Source organism: Macaca mulatta, chromosome 17, assembly GCF_049350105.2.
Source record: "Macaca mulatta isolate MMU2019108-1 chromosome 17, T2T-MMU8v2.0, whole genome shotgun sequence".
Taxonomy (NCBI): Eukaryota; Metazoa; Chordata; class Mammalia; order Primates; family Cercopithecidae; genus Macaca; species Macaca mulatta.
Window position 1 is genome coordinate 69,628,824 of NC_133422.1, and position 27,421 is coordinate 69,656,244.

A 27,421-nucleotide genomic window follows, 5' to 3' on the forward strand; every position below is an offset into this window, starting at 1 on the left:
AAATATTTGGGAACAGGATAAGGCTGATGAGTTTGTTTTTGGACCTGTTGAGTTTGATGCTCCTGTGGGGTTTCCACGAGTCTAGTCAACAGATAGAGACAGATGATCCTAGAACTCAGGAGAGGCATTTTCACTAGAGTTGTACATCCTTAGCAGCTCGGTGCCACTTAAAGCCAAGGGAGCAGATAAGACCACGCAGGAAGAGCAGGCTGAGTGCGACGAGGGTGAAGACAAAGCCTGGAGATCTGCAATATTTGTCACATGAGGGAACAAAGGGGGCCTGAAAAGCAACAGGAGAGTAGGGAAGTCAGAGGCCTATAAGCTGCTCTAGGGAAAATGTTGCATGGAATCCAAGTTAGCCCAAGTTTCAAGAAAAAGAAGGTGGCCAACAAACCAAATGTTATGGAGGAAAATGTCCAGTGGAATGCAAGGTCCTTGGTGAACATGGGCAGAGCAGTTTTCGGAGAAGGAAAATGCCTAAATCCTAACCACAGTGGGATGAAGAGTACAGGGGATTGTGGCTATTCATTATGAGTTCTTCAGCACTTTTGGCATCATGTGTATATGTCACTGATATGGTTGGGCCATGTCCCCACCCAAATCTCATCTTGAATTCCCATGTGTTGTGAGAGGGACTGGGAGGGAAGTAACTGAATCATGGGGGCAAGTCTTTCCTATGCTGTTCTCACGACAGTGAATAAATCTCACGAGATCTGATGGCTTTATAAGTGGGAGTTTCCTGAATGAGGTCTCTTCTCTTGTCTGCCACCATGTGAGATGTGCCTTTTATCTTCTGCCATGATTGTGAGATCTCCCCAGCCATGTGGAACTGTAAGTCCATTAAACCTCTTTCTTTTGTAAATTGCCCAGTCTTGGGTATGTATTTATCAGCAGTATGAAAATGAACGAATAAAATCATTTCTTATTTCAAAAAATATATAACACCTCTTTCAACACTATTTTAAAATTTTTTATTGTTTTTTTTAAGACAGGGTCTCACTCTGTTGCCCAGGTTGGAGTGCAATAGTATGATCACAACTCACTCCAGCCTTGACCTCCCTGGACTCAGGTATCCTCCCACCTCAGCCTCCTGAGTAGCTGGGACTACATGCATCTGCCACCAGCCCCAGCTAATTTTTGTATTTTTTGTAGAGAAAGGATTTTGCCATGTTGCCCAGGCTTCTTTCAGCAGTTTTAGATAATGCCTTATTTTTTTCTCCTTCTCTGCTTGACCAGGGTCCCCCAAATTTAAATTAGTTCATCTCTGCTTCCTCAGCTCCTTTTAACCTGTTTCTTTTTTTGTTTCCGTTAGAAAGATTGGATCACTTTTATAAACTGTGTGGAAGGAAGGACACAATAGAATGGAATAAGTGATCATTTCCAATTCTGTGCCAATAGTCCCCATTGTCTGAGCCAACTAAAAACCAGAGGTCACAGGTGAGCTTGGCTAATGCCATCTGAGAAAGTCAGGCTGCTGGAACTTGGAGAAGAGAGGAAAAGAGCCCTGAAGAGTGGATCCTTTTCATAACTGAATTCAGTTATTCCATTCTCTTTCCATTACTTCCTATCCTTCCTGCTGCTCCTTTAACACTCCAGCTCCACGAATGCTCTGATATGACTGGATCTTCAATCCATTCACCCCACTACATTTACTCTATCTCTTACCCTTCCCCAACCACAACTGACTCTTATTTAGAAGCTTAGAGTTATGGCTCATACTTTTAGTTACTTCCTTGAATATAACCTTCAAGTTGCTTTGTCCCTGTATTAGTTTCCTAGGCCTGCCATAATGAAGTATCACAAACTGGGTGACTTAAAAACAACAGAAATGTATTCTCTCAATTTTTCTGAGTCCAGAAGTCTGAAATCATGGTGTTGGCAGAACCAATGTCTCTTTGGACACTCTGAGGAAAAATCATTTCTTGCCTCTTCCTACCCTACAGTGGCTGCTGATGATCTTTTTGATTTCTTTTCTTGTAGATGCCTCATTCTAATCTCTTCTTCTGTCTTCACATGGCATACTTCCTGTGTGTCTGTGTCCAAAGTTCCCTCTTCTTATGAGTCATCAGATTGGTGCCCATCCTAATCCATCATGACTTTATCTTAACTTGATTACATCTGCAAAGACCCTATTTCCAAATGTTCGTGTTCACAGATACCAGGGCTTAGGTTTTGAACACATATTTTGGGACACACAATTCAACTCACAGAAGTCCCTTTACCCTGCATTTTTCCCACCAGGCAAATTGTGAAACTAGGGGAAAATCCCATGTTTTGCCTATTTCATGATGGTCCATTGAATAGCTGTAAGGGGTAGGAAAGAATCAAAACAAAGTCAACAGTCTCCTTTTAAAGTTATGACCTCTACCTCCAAGTGAACACTAGTGCTATCTGATAATCCTACTGCATTTTCCTAGTGGGTTTACTTTCACATTATCCTAAATGACCATCTCTCACCATCAACCCTCTCCACAAAACTCCAAGACCACTTTCTGCTAATCTCAGCTGATAGGATTGTTTCTCGTTATAATGAGAAAAGAGATGCGATCAGGAAAGAACTTGTAAGTCTTCCAATGCCAATCTAAAAACCAACCTGCATCTTGATCCACATTCTGACTCTCTCTCAGGTGCCATGGATAAAGTGCCTGTGCTTTTATATTAAAGCCACTCCTCCACTTATGCACTTGGTTCCAACATTCCCCACCTGCCCATTCACTTGAAGATAACACTCTTTTTATTTTCCATTCTCTCTTTTTCATAATCAGTTTTTTCCTCTTGATTGGAATATTCCTATCCCCATTAACATACACACATATTATAATATTTTCCTTCTAAAAAAACAAAACAAATATTCTTCCTTTGATATACCTTCATTCCCCTTGCAATTTCACCACTTCCAATTCTCATAAAACTTCTGACAATTTTACCTAAACCTTGTGTCCTCATTTCCCCCCCTCCCAACTTCTTTAACCTATTCTAATAAAGTTTTATAAAGTTTAAGGGTACAGACTCTGGAGTCAAAATCCTTAGGCTCACTGCTTACCAATGCGTGGCCATGAGAAAGTCCTTTAACATTGTTGTGCCACAATTTCCTCACCTATAAAATAAAGATAGTAAAATCCATCTCAAAGGATTGTTATATAGTCAATCTAATATTTATAAACTACTTAAGGGACTGCTGGACTAATGTAAAGTGGTATATGCTTTCTTATCAAACTAATGTTGAATGATAAATAAAGTTGCATCCCTGTCTCATCTCATATACAAAATAAACAGATTTAAGAACTGGGCCAGGCACGGTGGCTCACACGTGTAATCCCAGGACTTTGGGAGGTTGAGGTGGGTAGATGACTTGATGTCAGAAGTTCCAGACCAGCCTGGACAATATGGTGAAACCCCATCTCTACCAAAAATACAACAATTAGCTGGTCATGGTGGTGCGTGCCTATAATCCCAGCTACTTGGAAGACTGAGGTGGGAGAATCGCTAGAACCTGGGAAGTGGAGGTTAAATACTAGAAGAAAATATGAAGGTTTATTTTTGTACTCTCAAGGTAATAAGTAGTTCTTCAGCAAGCTGTAAACTTGGGTCACATGTTGGAATGTAATAATGAATTTCACTGTAAAGCAAGTTAAAAATCCCATAGTAACTGGGAGAAAACAACAGACAGAAAATAAAGATATTTTTTGTCTGCTAATTAAGAGTTCTAAAAACATCAAGAAAAAATAGCCCCCAAAGAAATGATAGTCTGTGAATATGAACAATTAATAGAAGACTTACTTGTTTCTATTGTTGCATAACAAATTACAACAAACAATGACTTAAAGCATCATACCTTTATTATGTCACTGTTTCTATAGGTCAGGCATCAGAGCACAGCACAGCTTAGCTGGAGCCTCTGCTCAGCATCTCACAAAGCTGCAAGCAAAGCATCAGCTAGACGTGTTCTCATCTGGAGGCTTGACTGGTGAAGAACCCACTTTCAAGCTTATATGGGTTGTTGGCAAAATATATTCCTTATGGTTGTGGAACTGATGGTCCCTGCTTTTTTGCTGTCTATGCAGCTTGAGTCTAAGAGGCTGTCTGCAGTTCACAGGGGGCTGTCTGCAATTCCTTCCTCATGGGCTTCTCCATCATGGCCACTTACTTCACTGAGCCCAAAAGGAGAATCTCACACCTGCGGGAAAGCCTAGTCCATCTTGTAAGGGCTTTTCTTAAGTCAGGCCCATCCAGGATGACTTCCCATTTGATTAACTCAAAATCAACTGATTTGGGACTATAAACAGATCTTCAGTGTTACTTCATCTTTGCAATATTTATTGACTACAAGCAAGTCACAGGTCCTCCCCACATGTGAGGAAAGATTACACAGGAGTAAACACCAGGGGTGGGAACCATGGGGATTAGTCTAGAGTTCATCCTTCACAGAAAAGCACACACAAATGCTTCTCAACCTGAAGCTACTTTCGCCTTTCAGATTATCATAAAGTAAAAAGTGCTGACAATGATTTGAGGCAGCAAGTACTCTTATAAACTATCAGTGTAGTATACATGGACACTTTCATTATGAAAGGGGTTTGACAGCATCTACCAAAATTCAATATGCACATCCTGTTTAGGCTACAAATTCCATTTCTTGATATCCACCCTGAAAATATATGAACATTAGGAGAGACATGCAGAAATGTTCAAAGCAACATTATAATAAAAATAAAATTTGGAGAAAACCAAAACATCCCAAGTAGAAGGAGAATTAAATAACTTGCAGTGGATTTGCACTTTGAAGTATGCAAGTGTTAAAAATGAATGAGGAAGAACTGTATGTACTAATATAATTGAAGGAGCTTAATATGTTATTGATAAAAATTTAAGTTGTAGAATAGCGTATTATACTGTTTTTTTAAATTGTGCATATACATCTGCCTATACATTTATCCATCTACACACTCATGTTTTAATACAGTCCAGATTGCTACAGTCCAGCCTGCTAAACCTTTTTTATTAATAGAATATTTACAACACACAGTGCTATTTGCATATTTTATATAATTTTTAGTTTTTAAAAGTTTTTTGCAAAATTTATATAACTTTAAGTATGTTTGTCTATTCATTAATATATTCTATCAAATTAAGGCATTTTTCTTTCTTTTCTAGATTACTAAGTGTTTTTATCAAGTAGATATTATACTGTTATTCAGATATCATTGTGGCCACTAATTCCACTTCCTAACATAACTCCTAAAGATGGACGTAATAAGATGTAACTCCTAAGGATATACGTACAAAAATGTTTAATATTACATTATCATATTCAACAAAATTAAGAGAATCCCCAAATAGTCACCAACAGAGAGAGGGTTAAATACATTGTGGTACATGGATACTATAAAATGTGCAGTCATTAAAAAGGAGGAATCTTTCTGCATTTATGATTATGATGTTGTTCTTTCAATAAACTGCTACCTACATTTGCTAATACTTTTTTGCATCTTTGCATCTTATACATACATTTGCATCTTATACATACTTTTTTGGGCACCTTTGCATCTTATACATAAGTGAAATTATATTTGTTTTTTCACTGTTGTTATTAGATGTTAGTACTAGGGTTAATCTAAACTAATTGAAAGAGTATCTACCTTTTCATCATTTTCCCACAGTTTTCTGTTTCAATATACTATATGATAATTACTTTTTCCTTTTAAAGTATGAAATAAATGGTTTAAAATCCATATGTGTCTGAGTGGTTTTCTTCTGAAGTAGTGGGAAATAAAGAGAGCACACTGGAAAAGGTAAATGATAAGTTTTGATTTTGGATGATGCCTTATTCTGTAAAAGCCTCAAGGTGAAAGGAACAGTCTAAGATCAAGCTAAGAATGCAGACAATTTTCATGCAGAGAGCACAGTGGAATCAATGAACAGAGGAACAGTGGAAGGTGGAACTTCAGGAAAGGGAAGAAGTGTCCTGCAATTTGGACAATGGTCAGGGGACTCTGGATAAATGAAGTCATGGATGGAGTTAGCTAATCTCAGCACTCTTAAACTTAACTCAAAATTACTTTGCTTTGGTATTAAAATTACTTGAGCCAGTGTTTATGAGAATTCTGCCTTATTCAGTAGATTAGAAGAAAAATATCTGGGACAAAACTTCATGGTTTCAAAGAAGCAGTGACTGAGCCTCAAATTCTACCCATCCTTTGGGGACTGTCCTATAGTTCATTTCCCCCAAAAGGCATCTCATTTACTTTACTTTCCCTTCAGATTAGTAGCTCTTGGCTGGGCACGGTGGCTCACGCCTATAATCCCAGCATGTTGGGAGGCTGTGGCAGGCAAATCACCTGAGGTCAGGAGTTCGAGACCAGCCTGACCAATATGATGAAACCCCGTCTCTACTAAAAAAATTTAAAAAAAAAAATACGAAAAGTATCCAGGTATGGTGGCATGCACCTGTAATCCCAGCTACTCAGGAGGCTGAGATAGGAGAATCGCTTGAACTCAGAAGGCGGGGGTTATAGTGAGCAGAGATTGAGCCACTGGACTCCAGCCTGGGCACCAGGAGCGAAACTCCATCTCAAAAAATATATATTAGTAGCTCTTAGTAACACACAGTTGAACAATAATAACGTTCATTAAACAAATGTTTTCTTATTCTGGAGAAAGTTGCAAAGATAGCTCAGAAAGTACGTATATACTTTCTCCCACTCCCTCACGATGTTAATTAGGGGTATGTTTGTCACAACTAAAAACTTAACACTAGTATAGTACCATTAATTAGACTACAGACTAGATTCCAATTTCAGTAGTTTTTCCATTAATCTTTTCTCTGTTCTAAGATCCAATTCAGGTTACCAAGTTGCAATTAGTTGTCATGTCTCTTTAGTTCCCTGTAGTCTTTAACAGTTTCTCCATTCCATACAGATCATTGATTTTTATGATCTTGAGTCTTAAAGAGTATTGACCAGTAGAAGTGTAATAGGCAAAGAGTTAAAATAGAAATTTTTTTTCTTACAAAAAGAGTATTGTCCAGGTATTCTGTAGAATATTCTTCAATTTGTGTTTCTCTGGTGTTTTCTCCCAATTACAGTAGAATTATAGAAAGAATAATTTTCATACCTTTTACCCAGAGGTAAGGCGTTCTCTCATGATAAGATAGATACCAGGGGCCACACGATAGCAACGTGACTTATCACTAGTAATAGAAACTTTGGTCACTTGGTTAAGGCGGTGTCTTCCAGGAGTCTTCATTATAAGATTTATATTTTATCAGTTCTGTCCTCTGTTCTTTGGAATCCAATCACTAAGTTCAGCCTATACTCAAAGGGAGAGAAATTAAGATCTACCTCCTGGAAATGGAACATATATATATATGTATGTATGTATATATATGTGTGTGTGTATGTGTGTGTATATATATAGAGAGAGAGAGGAGAGAGAGAGAGACAGAAATTTTTCTATATAGGAGACTTTTTTCTTTCCTCCCATTGAGTTATTTATTCAATCATTTATTTATATAACTATGGTCTCATCCTTTATAATCAAATTCTGTTGTTTTGTTGCTCAAAGTTAACATTCTTTTTTGTTTTGTTTTCTAAACAGAGTCTCACTCTGTTGTTCAGGCTAGAGCGCAGTAGCACGATCATGGCTCACAGCAGCCTCTACATCCCAGGCTCAGGTGATCCCTCCACTTTAGCCTCTGGAGTATCGGAGACCAAAGGCACATGCCATCACCTTAGGCTAATTTTTTTTTTTTTTTGTATTTTTTTGTAGAGATGGGGTTTTGTCACATTGCCCAGAGTCGTCTTGAATTCCTGGGCTCAAGCCCTCTGTCTGCCTTGGCCTCCTAAAATCCTGACATTACAGGCGTGCGTCATTATGCCTGGCCAAAGTTAACATTCCTGTAACCTCTACCCTAAGAAAGTTTCTGCCCTCCCTCTATCAAATTGTAGACTCCTGAATCTAGGCACATGCTGTGTAGAATTCCTTTGTTTTCCTCCACAGCAGCCAGCAAAGATCATTGAATGTAACAAATGTTTGTTAAATACCTGTTGGTAGATAAGTAGAGAGATCATATATAAACAGACGTGTCTTTCTACCACAGGTTAATCTATATAAAAACCATTTCAGCCAGGTAATTTCCTTTTCCAGTTTTCCAGGTCTCAAGGCAAAAGAAAAAAAAATGTTTGAGAAATGGAGGGGAATATGAGCACACTTAAGGAAAAAGATAGTCTTAAGACAATTCTCAGAGGTAAAGAGTTGTTTATATCAACTTTTCTCATTCTTCAATATCACATCTGTGACCCTCTGGCCTTTCCCAAAACACTGCTTATTTACAAAAAGCCACATATTTTACAAAATCAAAACCCTAAAGATTAATTTGTATACTATCTTAAAATTTTAAAAACTAACATTTGCTCAACATAAAAAGGAAATACTGCAAATTTTACTTATCCTAATTTTTTAAGTTATTATTGCAATAATCAATTTCAAAGCTACATATACTAATAATAAAACACACTATTCTGCTACCTGAAATTCTTGACCCTAGTGTACTAAAGATGTGAGATTGTCTAAATGGAATTCACCCCATCATGTACTATTACATTTATTAGCCAAGGGATGTGTTTGTAGATTCCTTTATGTGAGCAAAATGCCAAGTGCTCAAAGGCCAAGTCTTAGCAGTCAAAATGAAGCAGAATATCAAGTAATTACATAACAAATTCAGACAGTGTATATAATAATTACTGAGACCAGAACATTCATCCTTAGCTCTTGGACATTTGAGCTATCTATGTAAGTACTGGGCCAGCTCCATACAGAAATAATGTCGAATTAAAGGTATTTATTAAGACAAATTTTAACAGGCTTGATTGCTATTTATTCCAATTAAGAAAACAAAAGCTAAGGTTGTAGAGGTAACCATCATATTATGATTAGAATCAGAAAATAACTATAAGAGGGACAATTCCAGAACCTTAAACTAGGTGGGCAACAGAGTTGGAAGAATGTTGTGGTGGTGGTGGGTGGGTGGGTGGGGAGCTCATCAGTAAAGAAAGTCTGCTTTTCTTTTTATTTCATATGTGGAGTCATCAGATTTGACAAGCTACTAGTCAAAGAAGGGTTTAATTTTCTAATATTTCTTGAAATAGGATCTCTACTATTTTTCGCACAGGGCCAAAGCTGAAGTGTACATGTTGTATATTGACAGCTTCCATAAATACTATTTTCTCTTTGCTTACTTCAGGAAACACACCACCTGACTCCCAATTAACACAATGATGTACATCGAATGAAAGCCCTTGCTTTTTTGTTTCACTGTCATCCATCCCATAATATTCCCAGGCAGGGAAACATTTGAAGCAGCATCAGACAAGTATGAGTATTGGAAAGCAAAACTGCACATACACACACGCCCCACACGCCCCACACACCCCACACGAGAGACAGAGAAAGAGAGAGAGAGAATGAACCACTATTTTTCTCTCATTTGCAAGTGTGCAGGTATTCTACATGGAGCAGGGAAAAAAATACTCCAACTTCTTACATTTCTAGCACTCACACTTCTTGCTCCTCTGTTTGCAGTAATTTCAAAACAGTTTCATTCAGCAACTGAGTAACATCAGAGGAGAAACCTGTCTTGGCAGGAAGCACTCACTCTTTGCCTCAGAAAGCCTCTGGGATGAAAGAGGTCCTGTATGCTGCTGTTTGAAATTCTACTTCATTCCAGTGAGCAGTAGAAATAAAATTATTTGGTTAGGAAAGCAGAGTAGGGGCAGCAAAGTCAGAGATCAGGAGTGCCTGGCTCCTTGTCAATTACCCAGCTCCCCTGCACTCTTGTAACAGTGATCCAGGAGGGTGCCATCTCTTTTGAGACCACGCTTCTCTGTCCCATTTCCATTACTTCTGAAGCCCTATATTTAAAAGGGTTCTTTAGAAATGTAAAGAGAAAATCTGATTATCATTGTTTACAAATACGGATGTGGCACATCTTCCTCTGAAAATGACTTGATCAAAATTGACTTAGGTCAGAGTTATTTCATGATCAATTAACAAAGGTTAATTGAGAAAGGCAAAGCTGGTTAGGATGTGTTTTGTGCATATTTATCCAGTTCTTAAATTGAACAGGAGCCATTGCAAGTTCAGATGCTATACTCCTTTTCATATTTCCAATTACTACCTAGCAATGACCAATCTTGTCTCTACCCTGGTATTCCACTGCTGTTACTACTACACATTTATAATAGGTAAACACTTTCTCTTGCAATATTTGAGGTTTTATTTAAATGGAAATCAATTTTTCTTTGGCATAAAGGCACATAATATGGGTTAAAGTTATTATTAACCTTGAAATACACAGTGCCCTATAGTTCAGAATCTGAAATTTCGAAGGTATTAGAAGAATTATGTGGAAACAGACTCTACATTTTTAGACTTGCATAAGAAAAGGTAGAAGAAATTTAATATTTATATTTCACTAAAAGATAGAGAGCTTTTTTCAAAGTTTAAGACATTGTCAATAATATTACACTGGAAATTGTACAAGGAGGAAAGCATATTAAATGGTCTAATGATAGGAGATCTGAGAAAGACAAAATCAATTTGATATTTAAATGATTTAACTAAAGGGAACTATATATATATATGTATATGTGTGTGTGTGTGTGTGTGTGTGTGTGTGTGTGTGTGTGTGTGTGTATGCTCAATTAATGTCTTTGGACATGAAAAAGTACAATCATAACTAGTGATAGGGGGCATATTTCACCAAAAGTGGCTAGATATTCCCTCTGTTGGGGAATATGCTACATTGACAGCAGTCAAGAAGTAAACAAAAATGAGTAAGTGGACCCATGACAAGCCATGGACAGCAAGTCCTTAAAGACCTCAGTCTCTGCTCAGCTCCAGCCAATTAAGCATAATAGGATAGCAGCGCAGTGTTGCTATTGCTATTAATTTCTGAAGAGAAGTATAAAATTTAGATTTTTATAAGCTCATTTGTTTTTTAAACACTGAAAATTCTTTTTTCTTCCCCCAAAAATTTGCCAGCCAAAAGAAATAAGATTGGACTAGGCTCCCAGGAAGTCACCTTATCCCTCACATTTGAAAGGATCCTAGAGGAGCCAAGGTAGATAATGCTGGGTAGGCAATCAATCAAATGTCACTCATTGAGTACAATGGTATGGTCAGCTCATGGAGGCCACAAATGCAACCTTCAAGGATGCCCCAATCAAAATTACTGATCAGCTCTTGATGTGCTATATCTATATCTTTGTAGCAATAATGAATTTACCATTTCACATTAATGTATATGATGATGATGATGTCTGTTTTTATGAGCCATTTTGCTTCCTATGGAGAAATGGAAAAGTAATTTACTGTGTTTGGCCAGGACTGCCCAAACTTAGTGCCAGGCAACGCCTGATAGAAACTTGGATCACAAGGGGCACACGAATGTCATAGGCTCTAGGGCTGAACCAAACAAGCTTCTTTCTTGTTCTATGATTCAAAAAGATTCTGTTTGAGAGAAAAGGGCAAGATTAGGCTTCAGAGAAGAGAGTCCTTGGTTCCAGAGTAAGGCATCAGGCAGTTTATCAGTCTTTCAAGCAAGAGAAAGGTATGCCACACAGATATAGAGTGGTCGACCAATAGAAAAGCCAAGATGGAACAAGGTATAGCATTAAAGAGGAAATCTCTGAAGGTCTCAATACCACTTATACACTACAGCATCCTTTTTACAGATAACGCTTATCAATCCCATAGAGGAGAAAGGGAAATCTTAAAGGCATAGAAAGGGACCAGACAAGGTCGGATCTGGGAAAGTCCTGAAACTCCATGGAAGTATAACTGTGCACCAGCAGATGATTAGATACAAGTATGAAATGTGCAGGAATTTGGATGCTGCTTTGTGTTTGATCTAAAATATTTTTATTTATATTTCAAAAATACTGGAGCTCAGTTGCAGGTAGATACAAATAGCTCTATGTTGCTCCAAGGTGGTGCTTACACCTATCATTTTAAGCCTTTACAATGGAACACTTTAAAGATATAAAGAATAATGTTTTTGGCAAAAAGGGTAAAACTAGGAGTAGAAAATTCATTCTTGAATGACAATTAGGTGAGCCAATAGGAACACCCCCCAAAAAAGGACAAGACAAAGACTCCCCCAAGTCCCATAACATTCAGTATATTTTCTTGAAAAGGCCATTAACACAGGTCTAAATCAAAGTGAGTGGCACGTATGATATTCCCCCAGTGTCATCATAATCTTAGCACAGTCTTATAAATCAATGAAGCAACACACTCATATAAACAGTGTAAAACCACAGCATAAAACTGTGTACTGCATGTGATAAGGCCACTACCTCTTTAGAATCTAAGTTGATTTTTTAAGCGATCTCCAGAGAGTCACGAAATCAATTTTTTTGCCTCTTGTAAGCACTGATTAGTCTTCTCCCAATCTCCATCCTGCCCTCATTTTTGTTCTTTGCTTCATATGGAGCACTTACACCCTGTCTGGGCAGGATGTTCTTTGGCTTAATTCCAACCTGTTTCACAATATGAGACTCCAGGCAACCTTTCGTATCAGTGACTTTTACTCAGGTATAAAAGCTCTTTAAAGTCTACCAAAAATCATAGAATGTATGCCCATATGAAATGTTTTATAGATGACCATTTCATTTCAAAATGACAGAGTGAATTAGAAACAGAACTGTGGTTATAATTTTTAGCCCTACTTAAAATATCAGCATATCTATAATCTTCTTTAAAGATAACTGTAGCTTTTTCTAATCGAAAACTTTCAGCATAATTATCCTTCATGCTTATAAACTTCACTGCCATCAGATATACTTGTTTTATATTATTTATATTAACTTTAAGGTTTTTTCACTTTTTTTACATTTTAAGGAATTGTTTGCTTTGTATATTTATTCAAATATAACACTGAGTTCTTAGGGGTCAAGTATAATGCCAATTTATTCTAGCCACATAATATCATTTTAAAAGGAGACAATTTTTAATACAGAACTATCATCTATTGAATCACATCCATTCAAAATTCAAATAATGAAATCCTAAACCCCAGTGCCCCAAAATGTGACCTTATTTGGAGACAGGATCTTTACAGAAGTAATCAAATTTAAGTGAGGCCATTAGGATGGGCTTGATCTAACATGACTGGAGTCTTCATAAAAAGGGGAAACTTGGACACAGATACATATAGAGGGAAGAAGATGTGAAGAGGCATAACAAGCATATTAACACCTACAAGCTAAAGAGAAAGGCCCAGAGCAGATCCTTCTCTCACAGCCTCAAAAGGAACTAACCCTGCTGACATCTTGATTTTGGACTTCTAGACTTCAGAACTGTGGACTTCGAGTAAGGAAGATTACCCTCCGTAATGTGAGTGGCTTTCAACCAATCAGTTGAAGACCTTAATAGAACAAAGACTGACCTCCCCTAAGGAACAAGGGATTTTGACAGCAGACTGTCTTTGGACTTGAAGTGCATCTCTTCCCTGAGTTTCCAGCCTGCTGTCCTACCCCATCAGATTTAGGCCTCAGCAAGCTTCTACAATTCCATGTACCAATTATTTAAAATCAATATTTCTCCCTCTCTCTCTCTCTCTCTCTCTCTCTCTCTCATCACACATGTCCTATTGATTCTGTTCCTCTAGAGACCCTAATACATTAAGCACCACTATAAATGATAATATATTTAACATTTGTGATGCTAACTATAAGCCAGTGAATACACTGGGCACTTAACATAGGTTATTTCAGTAGAGTACTAATACTACTATTAATCTTGATGTCGACACTGTTATTTTCCAAAATTTACATGAGGAAACTGAGGCAAAGAAAGGTCAACTAACTTGCCCAAGTCACTGAGCTAGAGATTCTGCCGTGCTGAAATAGAACACAGACCCTTAGCTACTGTGGGATAGTAGCCAACACCAGGCACTGCACTGTGTCCAGGGGATAAAACAGTGCAGCAGACATGGTGCCTGGCTTCAGTAGGTATTAGACATATATGGAATAAATCTAGCACTGTGGTGAGTACCCCAGAAATGTTCGTTCAGTTGCAGTAAGTAAGCATAAAATACTAGGCCATCAAGTTAAACAGGTACCAAATTTTGATGAACTAAATGCCATGAACTACCATATCAGATACCATTCAAGTATCAGGAAAAGGCAGAGCTCTAATGACCACAGAAGGCAACAGTGGCTGTATTACTGCAGTACATACATAAGTTGTATGGACCTGGTGTAAAAATTTAAAGGGGCAATACATTGTATGTAAAAGTGGCTGTATCTTGCACCTGGAAATTATTGAACCTGAGGAAAGAATGATGTTCAGACAGAATAATGTTTGTCTCTAGGGAGAAAAATGAGCTAGATATGTTTTAATATTTTTTCCTCCTGTATATTTCAAGGTTTATAACTCCCAGAGAGGTGTGTGTGCATCTCTGTCTGAATGCAGGCTCATTATGTTCAGAACCAACGCTGGAGCAATGTGTCCTGCAAGTGCGATTTTTTTTTCCCCCAGCAAAACCATTAGTCCACCAGGAATTGCCCATTAAACCTGTGTCTTTTTACAACCAGCTGGATCACTTCCTATTACTCAGAACAGGGTTATTTACAAATGAGACGCTGAAAGGGTAACGTTGTCTGCATCAGCCAAGGTACCTTCTGTTCTATTAAGAATATGTAAAAGTAAATAACAGAAAGGAAATACATCCTGCCAGTTAACGAGATGTGGGTTAAGGGCCAGAGGCAAAACCCAGGGCCCTTAAACTAGCCAATCATTAACTGCTAGGAAATGCCTACAGAGGGGTCACCTCTGGTGATACAGGAGAGAGAAGAGGAACCTAGGGAAATATCCACCTCTGCATGAGTGGGAAGGTTGAAGGACTCAAGACAAACAGAACCATCCTAGCAATGCTTTCCCCCAGTTTTCAGCTGAAATCAGTTCCACAGTACTACATGTTTTTCATGGAAAGAAAAATCATAGCACTCCCCTTTGCCCTCCTTGGTTTTTTGTTTCTAAAACCTTTTACTTTCACTTCCTCAATGTAATGGCATACTCTACATGTAGGATCTGATTACAGATCTGGACTAAACTTTAGGAGTTTTAATAAAAGAACTTATGATGAATGTCTACACTGTGTTATGCTTCATTTTGGTTTATAAATTGCATACAATGCTGTTTTGTTTTGACCAGGGACTAAAATGAAACCAAATCCCTATAAAATACCTAGGTTGGGCCAATCTTACAGCTCTAGTAAATTTACTCCCTAGAAACATTCACAACATGCCGTTCTTACTTGATTCAAGATTAAAACATCATTTTGGTTTGAAACAGTCCTCTGCCTGGAGCTGCTGATTTGATGTATTGCTTTTGGCTTTGGTTTCCAAAATGTCAGCAGTTGGAGACACTGAAAAAAAAACATAGAAGGATCTGCAAGGGTTCCGGAAAAAGAAATCAGAAGTTTCCTTTTACTGCTGTGTCCCAAGTTCCTTTCTCCCAATTCCCTAACTTGGTAGTCTGATTTCTGTGATACTTCTTCCATGCTCTTTCTCCACATGTTGTTTCTGCTTTGTCTTTGCCCACCAACACACAGGGCTCCAGAGTTCTTCGAAAACCACCAGAAATAATCAACCAACACCAAACAATAAAGAGCAACGGAGATACTTCTGTATAATCAAATCAAGGATAATAAGGAGGGTTTTACATCGTTTAACCAATTTCTTAATTTTAACATGTCTCTCTGCCCAGATAACCCTGCTTTTGCTATCAACAAGGGCTATATTTGCATAATCTTTCCTGATTCGGTGCTCAATCTTTCTCAGATTGTTACAAGCCATTAGCCATTGCCCCAAACTTGCACGAAAACCTAGTATTAGCAGTGACTACCCCTTAGAAAACAGATTAGTTTCTGTCTGTTGTTAATCATCCATTTGGCTCCACCTGATCATTAAAACACCCCTTACAGGCACATACACACTTTCAATGCAAAGAATCTGGAAATTTTCTCCATCTTTGCCACATCTGTACTTCAAGCATGTGGACCTGCCAACATGGGCAATGTTTTAACTTACTCTTGCGAGGTAATTGCTTATGTAAAGTATTTAAATAAGGGACAGGGAATCAGTGCTGACAGAAGCCTAGGGAAGAGAGAGGGAAAAGGTAGTGACTTTGTGAGGATATCCCTTCTTAATTCAATATCAAATACATTTTACTGCTATGAAAAGTTCACTGTTATTATACAGAGAAATTCAGAGGAAATACATTAGAGATGCCACTCTGAATGAACACCCTTCTAGTTTGGTAAATTTCATTATGGACCCTCACTCTGGTGCAGAAATTTTGGTAGAGTGGAAAGTGGGAATGTCTGTCCTTACTCCGAGTTTTAAAAACGGATAAAAGGAAGAAGAGAGAGCTGTTTTACATGGAATTCCCTTTTGGGGAGAAGTTAACAGTATTTCTCTTCTCCATAATCTTAATAAATTTCACTTCCTTATCAAATTTAGACATCTTCATCTTTCAAGTTTTTATTAACAATCATTTTCTGGCAATGTTAATAAGGCAAAGATAGTTATTACTATAAGTGGTCATTGAATATGTTTTTTATATATGTGTCATGTTATTCTTTTAAAATATATAACACGTGTAATTTTATTTCCAACTTTTAAGTTCAATGGAACATGTGTAGAATGTGCAGGTTTGTTACATAGGTAAACGTGTGCCATGGTGGCTTATTGCACCGATCATCACCGATCATCCCATCACCGAGGGATTAAGCCTGGCATCCACTAGCTATGCTTCCTGATCCTCTCTGTCCTCCCATCCCCCCACCCTGATAGGCCCCAGTGTGTGTTGTTCCAACTGCCATGTGTCCATGTGTTCTCATCACTTAGCTCCCACTTACAAGTGAGAACATGCAGCATTTGGTTTGCTGTTCCTGCGTTAGTTTGCTAAGGGTAATGGCCTCCAGCTCCATCCATGTCCCTGCAAAAGACATGATCTCATTCCTTTTTATGATTTCACAGTAATCCATGGTGTACATTTACCTCTTTTTCTTTATCCAGTCTATCAGTGATGGGCGTTCAGGTTGATTCCATGTCTTTGCTATTGTGAACAGTGCTGCAATGAACTCCTACGAATAGTGTAAAAGTGTTCCTTTTCCTCTACAACCTCGCTGGCACCTGTTATTTTTTTGACTTTTTACTAATTGCCATTTTGACTGGTGTGAGAAGGTAAATATTTATATTAACATATATTACAAAATATTGTATACATACGTTTTATTTGAGTAAGTTGACTTTGGATACAGATGCTTAAACTAAGTTTTATGACACTTTAGCATCAGCTGTCAATGTTAAACATCTAAGCTTTCTACGGTAGACCATTTTAAGTGACCAGTTTATGAGAACAGGACAGGTCAACCAGAATTGAGAAGAATTTGGTTTTTGTAAATTGCTTTGGGTTCTTTGGCATACTAAGTCACACTATAAGGTAATATAAACCTAATGTAGCTCAAATTCTCCAATAAGTTAAATGAGGCATGTTATTCTTTATTTCTGCCCTCAAATTACCATCCTGGAGGATACTACAGTTGTTTCATGCCATGTCATCAAAAATTACATATTCAAAACATAAAGCATATCATTAGCAATTAAATGGCCCTCTGTATTTACCTGAAATTTTAATGTCAGTAATTGTTTTAGCTCCTGTGTATGTTTCTAATTGGAAAATACTAGGATATCTATTTTGCCAGTAGAAAAATGTAGTTTTATATAGTGAGTGATTATAAAAAAAAAAGTAAAGTTAGTCATTGAGAGAGGATTCCCCTTTAACTGCTGTTTCCACATTCTACTCTCATTTAACTCAATTCCCATAGTAAGACAGTGCCTTATCACACCAGATATCTCTAGTCCTTTCATAAACGAGTTGGATTTGGTAATAGAGATATGTTTTGCATGCATCATGAAGGTAAATTTTCCAATCTGAAAATCAGATCTTTGGGACAGCCTGACATCAATTTATCAATCACTGGAACTGCTCCAGCACTGCGACCATTAGTTCATTTCTTGTCATTACACATGTCACTAAATGGTCTTCCTTCAAATCAGTACTTGTTGTCATTTACTAAGGCATGCAGAGCTTTGTCTAATGTCATGCCAAGACTTTTTTTGTGAAATGACTCCAAAACTTTGTTGAGGAAGCTGAGGAGGAATCACACAGCCTGCTTGCCCCAAAATGTCAACCACATTTCACCCAAGTTATCCAAATTAAAAATATTTTTCTGAGTTTCAAGACCTTTCATAATCATAAGTGGGTAGCCCCATATTGTAAGAATGTCCAAAGATCATTATAATGTTTCCTGTCTCATGTTTAATCAAAAAGAAACCACAGTTAATTTGGCATGACATATCCCCTGCATGACTTTCTGTAAATTATGGCCTAGCCACAAAATTAAGCTAGACTCTTGTGGAGCCTAGTGACTTGTCAGCAAGACTGCAGTCACCTAAAAATTGTGTAAGTGGGTACAGCCTCCTGGAGAAAACAACCCACAGAAATTATTAGATGTATACAATATTTTAAGAAGAGGGAAACAGTTACAAAACAGTACACACACATCTCATTTAAATATAAACATATTATAATATATAGTGACAAATGTGTATTCGTTGTGTGCATTGACAAAAAGTCGGTTTCTCTCTGTGTGGTTAGATAATGGGCCTTTTAAATTTCCTTCTTTATACTTTAGTCTTCCAATTTTTGTATAATAGGCATTAACTATGATATATAATCAGGGTAAGTATCCTAAAAATAGAGAAATAGATGTATAAGCAACCGTAAAAATTCTAAGATTACAAAGGGTATGTCTGTAAATTCCTTGAAAAGAAAGGCTAAGTTAAAAACACACTAGGAGAGTGATACTGTATCTTCAGGATTCTGAAAATAATGTAAAGACCTGGTGAATTAGTGGCTGAAAGTGAAATATGAACTAGAGATACACAGTCGTTAAGGCAAAACAAAGAAAATGTAGAGTTTTGCTTTTTTTTTTTTTAAACACAGAGAGTTAACAGTGATATCTTCATCATATCTCCTCTTTGAATAATTACAAGTGATTGCAGCTTGCTGGGCCAAGTTAAATCAATTCATAATTATATCACTTAATTTTGATGAAACTAAAGGAAGCCGACCCGCTCAAAATAGACAGGTGTCTTTAAATATTCTTGCAAAGGAACTACCAATAGCAACTAAAATTAATCACTCATGCTCAAGTAAATAATAAGATCACAGAGCTGACATCTCCCCCTCCTTATCTGAGATCTCCATTGGACTACATTGCCCTCTTAGAAGGAATGACCATCGGATAAGTCAAAGTAATCAAGAAGACTATTTGGAATATGTGTGTGTATACTCACACTTGATAAGTTAATCTCATTCAACATGTATTCTTGGCTTTAAAATAGTAATGATAGTATAAAACCATCATACTAATAAAAATATTAAAAAATGAACAGCCAGGATATAAAAACAGACCATGACAATTTTAAGGGAAAAAGTCATGTCATCGTCACTGCAGTATTTTATCAAATTACTCTATTAAATCTATGGCAACTGTTTGAAGTCTCTTTTAAGGTTCTTTCACTTCATTGTGAAAACCGAATTCCACATACCAATGAAGAAAGTCTCCTTCCTGCCATAGATAGTAGAGTGGACCGCAATAATGGGCTAAAAATAATAGAGAGATGATCTAAAACCATTTGTTTTTCAACATATACTGCTGGAAAACAGAAAATATTGCTGGAGATGAAAAGAAACAAACCACAAATCACACATTGTGGGAGATTTGTTTTTCTGGATGAAGCTATGGATTATGCTATGTTTCGGTCTATGGTATTTGCTGTATGCTGTTTCAGTAATGAAATATACGAACAACTACTTTTTTTGTGAGCCACTGAGGATGGTTGTTTGGTCTGAATGTAACCATTCATAGAATATATATGCCTGTGACTGGAATGGAGATGGGAATCTGCATTCAGAGCTCAGAGATACTCCAGCTTGTGAAATGCATCCGCTGCCTCATTCTGAGGCACGTTACTGCAGCAAGTAATTGAAACCAGAAGCAAAGTGCACAAAATGCTACAAGATGCCAGCTAGATCACCTGCTGCACAACTCTGATCACCTGTAATACAATATAAATGAGGAACCTTCAAGCTGGGCAAGAGAGGGACCCTATCTTTAGGGGTTGCCCCAGCTTTGTATCACCAAAGAGGGTTTATTGTTAAACATGGAGAAATACTTAAAATATTTAATTGCATGGGGAATGAACATATGCCTCTTTTAAAGCACACAGAATCACTGGGTATTTCATTGTAAAATATTTAAAAGATGTATCAAAGAATAATTTGTGTATTTTTACTTTACAAAAGGCAAAAGTGTCAGTTTTGCCAACCTTTAATGTGACGAAAAGTAGTAATCAGCAATATATTACCCAGAATTATTTCTTGAGACAGGATCTCACTGTCACCCAGCCTGGAGTACTGCAGAGTGATCATGGCTCACTGCAGCCTCAACCTCCTGGCTCAAGCAATCCTCCTGCCTCAGCGTCCCAAGAAGCTGGGGCTACAGGCACAGGTCACCATATGTGGCTAATTTTTTAAAACTTTTTGTAGAGAGAGAGCCCTACTATGTTGCCCAGGTTGGTTTGGAGCTCCTGGGCCCAAGCAGTCCTCTTGCTTTGGCATCCCACAGTGCTGAGATTACAGGTGTAAGCCACAGCACCCAGCCCAGAAAATGTTTTTGGGATGAAAAAAAAAAAAAAAAAAAAGTTAATCTACCTAATCTGTACTTTCAAGGTAAAAATAATATTTAAACAGTAAGTCACAAAGTCCTTTTATTTAAAGGAGATTCATGGTGTAAGTATTTCAAAAATTGATGTTTAAAAATGTTTCCATATTTATGGGATTTTGTTATTGAAAATGATACTAAAAGGTCTCACAGAAAATCTTATTTAAACACTTGAAAAACTCAGAAATAGGCCTCTCTAACCTGTTTTAACAGCTTCCAAATAGAATCTCAATAGAGAATGAGTATCAGTTTAAATTATTAAAATATAGCACATACTGGGTTTAATTAGAATAAATGGACACTTGTCACTCTATTTTTAACAAATGCTTTACAAAAATGAGGGTAAGAGATAAAAATACGTTTTATTATTTAGTAGACAAACTATTTAGATCTATGTATATTTGTAAAACATACTTTTTGTTCTTAAACTCTATTACCAACATAAGTAGCCCCAGAAACAGACTTTAAGTTACTATATCATGAAGTGTTAAAAGGAGCTTTTTTTTTAGTTTGGAAAAAAATCATGTCCAACTACATTACTCTAGTTTTAACACATTTTTATGAATACAAAAGCATCCTGTAGTAATAAAAAACTAAAATTTAAAACCTAATGTTTTTCAGCTTTTTTCTGTTTTGAAATTTCTATTTCAGGTATGTTTTATGCTATTTCATTATATTAGTTCAATAGTATATATAAGTAAATAATGTATTTATATATATATAGGTGTATATATGTATTTACTTATTGAGGGTTATAAAAATTTAACTGATAAAATACGTGTTTTTTTAAAAATATAGTCCCCTGATCTAGAGGATAGATGTGTGTCAAAGAAGTTTTTAAAACTTTGAATGCATCAAGGGAACATTTCAAGGAAAGTTGTATTTCATATTATAAATAAACACATGTGGATTACATCATAAGGAGATATTTTCCAAAGCAAAATATTGTTTCTCCTAATTGTGTTGTGCCTGTCTGAAACAAATTGTTTTTGCTGCTATAAAAGTTCCCGGATCCTCACTGCAGCTCATAGTCCAGCCAGAGCATTGGAAAGCAGTGCACATTTCAGAAATAGATAATTTTCCAAAATGAGACAGTGCTCTCCAGAGAGAACAAGACCTTTATTTTCTCAAGCCTTGAGGCAGTTAATGCTACTGTTTAAATACCAACACTCTATAAAAATCACAGCCATTTATCTTACAATTCAAGAATTCTCCACAGTTGCCACATAGCAGTTTTATTACAGAAAAGAAAGGGAGAAGTAAATTTCTTACTATCCCCAAATCAGATATGGAATTCACATCCTCTTCCTTGTCCTAGTTATTTATCAGGGACTTCCTGGTAAAACCTCTGTACTTCATGTGTGCATTATATCAGAGACACAAAGCAATCAGTTAACTTGGGGTGTGAGCAAAGAGCCATAAGTATATTTTAAAGTCATAGTTAAGCATCAGTAAGCTCAATTGCATCATTTTCAAAGGATTAAAAACTCATTATGTGTATATATTTAAATAACAATGTTTATTCTCTCTGTAAGGATAAATTTTTAAAAAATAAATTAGGAAAACATTTTTTCTGTTAGTAAGTATACACTCATTGTAAAATAAAAAGTAGATATGGAGGAGTAAAGGAATAAAATAATGTGAAACAATGTGACTTCTCATATATTATGGAAGGAAGCTTAAGTAGATAGCCATTTGGGAAAACAGTTTGGCATTTTCTAATAAACTAAAAAACACACAATCCCTGTGACCCAGCATTCTACTTCAAGGTATATACCCTAGGGAAACTTGCACACGGAACACTAGTAGACACGTACAACAACCTTTTTAGCAGCATCACTCACAATAGCTCCAATGTGGCAACAAACCAAATGTCCATTGAAGGAACTGTTGAATGCTCACAAATGGAATCCTGCAAAGCAATGAAAACAATTGAAGGACAGCTATGTAATACACGAATACTGTACAGCAATGAAAACAAATGAAGTACAGCTATATGGAATGCTGTGCAACAATGGAAATAAATGAACTACAACCACATGCTATAGAAAATGTTGTATAGAAATGGAAATAAATGAAAGCTACATGCTATATGGAATACATACAACATTACAAAATAAATTCCAGCCAACTCCTGTATTTATATGAAATGCTGTATTTGTTCGCATGGCTCAATCTTTCAAGCATAATGTGGAGAAAACAATGCAAGCCACAGAAAATAAAATTCTGATTTATGAAGTTACAACAAAAAACATGGCTAATATATGGGTATTAAAGCTATAAAGTAAGGGAATGATTATCTTAAGTCAGGATAATGGTTATTTGTAGATAGAAGGAAGAGAAATGTGACTAGTAAAGGACATATAAGGATAGTTTTTAAGTTTAAAATCTTAGATATCTATAGAGTTATATGCAAAAAAAATCTTGGGTTGGCAGTCACAGCTGGTACAGTAACTCCATGATGTCATCGAGGACCAGGCTCTTTGCTGTTTCTGCTCCATTCTCCTCTATTCTTAGCTTTTGTCTTCATAGTAGCAAGATGGCTGCTATTTCATGCATCATGTCTACCATTCAGGTGCAAAATGATAAAAACATAGCAGTTGAATTTCTTTCAAGGATGCCTGGCAGGGCAGCAGCCATTTTACTTCCAAGTCAAAAAAGTCACATGCTGAAGACAATGGAGGAGGAAGAAAAAATGAGATGAGATATTTGCATCATCCTTCTTTTGGAGAAGGTGTTTGAGAAGTGGTATGAAAGGTGACCTTTACAGGGGAAAAAAAGGCATCCTATTTTTTTATGAGAATGCCAGAACAAAAAACATATGGCAGTGATTATTTGGCTCTCAGGAAATTAGGACCAGTAATTATTTTGTAGATGATACAAATCGGGCTAAGAAATCTTTATGGATATAAAATGTCTGTAGAGGGGAAAATGTATCTAGTATGTTGACAAAAGCTAAATCCTGAAAAACTGCTAACAAAATACTAGATAATATAGGGGTATATGAATTAGAGTTCTAAGACTGAGAGTGTCCACTTTGACATCCATTTCAGTATTTCATCTCATAATGGTTTAGAAGTATAACATGCTTTAAAACACATGCATCCATTCTTTCTGCTCTTTCATTTCCAGCTTTCTTTCTTCATGTAACAGGTATATCTATACCTTCTTGCAACCACTGAGAGGGCTGCAAGCAGTTGAAAAGGTAAGTAAAGTCAGAGGGTGTTTGTTTTTTTTTGTTTTGTTTTGTTTTTTTGAGACGGAGTCTCACTTTGTTGCCCAGGCTGGAGTGCAATGGTACAATCTCGCCTGGCTAATTTTTATATTTTTAGTAGAGAAGGGAAGTTTCACCATGTTGGCCAGGCTGGTGTCCAACTTCTGACCTCAGTTGATTTGCCTGCCTTTGCCTCCCAAAGTGCTGGGACTACAAGCATGAGCCACCGCACCAAGCTGATCTTACTTTTTTGCAAATAAGGATTCTTATGCACTCTGGTTCTACACTTAGATTTGGAGCAAATCAGAGAAACTCAGCTTGGGTAGAGAAAACTGACAAAGAAGAAATCTGGAAACTCATGGTCCCTGGCCATAACATCATCTGAATCAAATCTTTGTTATCAGCAATCTAGTTCCTATAACACGATTTATGTCCTATGACTTCAGATATTTCATCTTCATAATAGTCTTCTAGACTTCTCCTCAACCTTACTTTAGAAGACAGTGATCTTCAGGTATACTAAAGTTCCTTCTTTGAAGGAGCAAGTGTCTTAATTCTTTTTGTATATTCTCCCTCAGGAGGCAAAGTATTTATATTGGATATATATAGGATCCTTTAACTCTCTGCAGTGAATATTTCAGAATTATCTGCATTCTTCAATTCCTGAAGGTTTAAAGGCATTATGATATGATAAGGCAAGCAAGAGCTGTAGATACAGAGCTACTTTTAAGTTCTAACGCTGTTATAAATTATATAACTTTCTGGAGATTCTTAATCCTCATCTGCTAAATATGAACAATAAAACCTATTTCATGGGGGTGATTATGAGGATCATATGAAAAAAAAAAAAAAAAAAAAACATGTTTCATGCTTCTCAAAATTCCTTGGAGTATTTTGCATTCAGCCAAGGAAAATCATGGTGCAGCCTCCTGGAACATAAATTTTATTCTGAGATTGAAAAGTGACGGAAGTTAAAGTCAATTACAAATTGACTCATAAATAATGTAAAACATTGATTAGCTATTAAAACAAGCACGTATCATAGAGTTCAGAATTTGCATGAATATCTAAGCTAAAGCAGAAATCTTCAATGAAAGTTGACTTGTTCAGCGAGTTGTCACAGATTTTGTGCTGCTCTTGCATTAGGAATAATTTGGTGAAAAATTTTAGAAGCAACGTACATATGGCCCCCATCTAGGAAACGTTCCTTTTCAGTGAATATTCCTGATGAACTTGGCGTTGCCCATCACACCAACTGTGATGCATCCACAGGGATGAGGAATAAATAAATATAATGCACCAGAGAACAAAGCAAAAACATATATGTGACAGAATCAATAACCCCTTGAACCTACTAGAATAGGGAAAAAAAGGTCATTTTGGGGGGATTAAGAACTTTTGAGAGAGTTGATAGCCTGAGGCAAAGCCAAGGGCTATTTGTGCCATGCAGTCATTAGCTTTCTGAAATAGCTACCCGTGACCTCTTTACCAAAGTAATGCGCACGCATGTTGGTAATAGCGGAGAGGCAGACAGCTTGCTAATATATTCTTAACTGGCCAACATGGTGCTTAAGGCAAAGGAGAAATGTATACCTTTCTCTTTTCATTATCTTCACAGATACAGCAAATAATCCTAGAGTTGTCTTGCAGTTTTGGAAGCAGCTGTAGAAATCACAGTGCTTTCAAACTGAGGATTGAAATCCATTCGAAGGTAATGAAAACACTTAACTGGGTCAACCCATTTTTTAAAATTAAATAAAGTATATCAATAAAATAGAATGTCATGGAAAATACCAGAAAGTTTTGTATTTTGTAAAAGTAAATACTGCTTTTTTGCTATTTTTTATTTCAGTTATCTGAACCTTTTGTTTCCATTATCTATGAACTGGTTCCAAATATGTATGTAGCAGATTGGTCCCCGTGTAAAATCATTGTTTTTATTACGGGTTGCAGTCAAACAACATTAAAAGCTCCTGATAGGAAGTACCCCTTGATTTTACAGATAATGAAACTTTAGTCCAAAGAGTTTACAAGCTTTGCATAAGCATATCATGAATTTTTGTTAATATTAGGTCTTGAAGTAGCAATCAGGTTTCCTGGTTCACTCCAAATTTTTCTTTTCTGCTAAATTTCTCTGCATTGCCAAGTGATCAGAACCTTGAGAATATATATATTTTTAAGAAGTATCAGCCATGCCCAGTGGCTGATATCATACATATAATCCTTGCACTTTGGAAGTCTGAGGCTGGAGGATTGCTTGAGCCCAGGAGTTTGAGATCAGCTTGGACAACATAGTGAGATCCCATCTCCACAAAAATTTAAAAATTAGCCAGGCATGGTGGCATGTGGCTGTAGTCTCAGCTACTTGGGAGGCTGAGCTAAGAGGATCACTTGAGCCCAGGAGTTCCAGGCTCCAGTGAGCCACTGCACTCCAGCCTGGGTGACAGAGAGATCTTGTTGCAAAAAAGGAGAAATACCTTAGCGATATTTAAATAAACACTAAAAATTTTTGTGTCAAAGTACTTACATTTGTAAAATGAGAGTGTGTTCATGCCTAAAGTCTTTGTCCCTTTCCCTAAAAAATTCTAGTAGGCAGCCTCTGAAATGGCCTTCGATAATCCCCACATCCTGGTATTCCAGGCCCTGTATAATCTCTTCCCCTTGAAGATGGACTGGATCAAGTAATTCAACTTACTGTTGAATAGAATAGGATAATATTGATGAGATGTTATCATCCTTCTGAGTTTAAATTAGATTACAAAAGGATTGTATCTTCCATCTTGCCTGGTCTTTCTCTTGCTCACTCTGAAGCAGCTATCATCTTCTGCACTGCCCTCTAGAGAGGGCCACATGGCAAGAAACTGAGGGAACCTCTAGCAGCAACCAGTGAGAAACTGACGCCCTCAGTCCAACCACTGTGAGAAACTGAAATCTGCAACCACATAAGTGAGCGGGGCAGCATCCTGCCCCAGTGAAGCCTGAGTGCAGACTGAAGCCCTGACCCACACCTAGATGAGTGCTGAGAGAGACCCTCAGCTAGAGTTGTGCGTGAGTTCTTTACCCACAGACACTGTAGAGAACAAATGTTTGTAGTTTTCAGCTGGCAAGTTTCTCAGTAACTTGTCATGCAGCAATAGATAATTAATATACCAATTATTTCCCATTGACATATGAAATATACTAGGAAAAGACTGTGATGATTCCACCCATGAATAAAGGGCATGGTTAAAGTAGGTTTTCATACAAATGACCTCATGTGGCTGGCAACATAAGTGGAGAAAAGTGAGATCAAGGTATAGGAGACTGAAATGTGAATATAGGGTTAAAAATAATAAATTACAAAACAC

General features: G+C 37.0%; 1 protein-coding gene across 2 annotated transcripts in view; it reads right to left on the reverse strand.

The window, feature by feature from the left end:
• LOC144336138 (uncharacterized) overlaps positions 1–27,421 on the reverse strand; it is a 410,554-nt gene that overhangs the window by 49,755 nt on the left and 333,378 nt on the right. Inside the window, exons 5-6 of one of the 2 annotated variants that reach the window (XM_077973777.1) lie at positions 22,705–22,772; positions 12,955–15,430 (exon numbers count right to left, since the gene is read on the reverse strand). The exons of the other annotated variant lie outside the window; for it this stretch is intronic. Coding sequence (XP_077829903.1) covers positions 15,415–15,430; positions 22,705–22,772 — 84 coding nt within the window. The 3' untranslated portion in view covers positions 12,955–15,414. Of the gene's footprint in view, positions 1–12,954; positions 15,431–22,704; positions 22,773–27,421 lie in introns of those variants that run through there. 2 annotated transcript variants of the gene reach the window in all.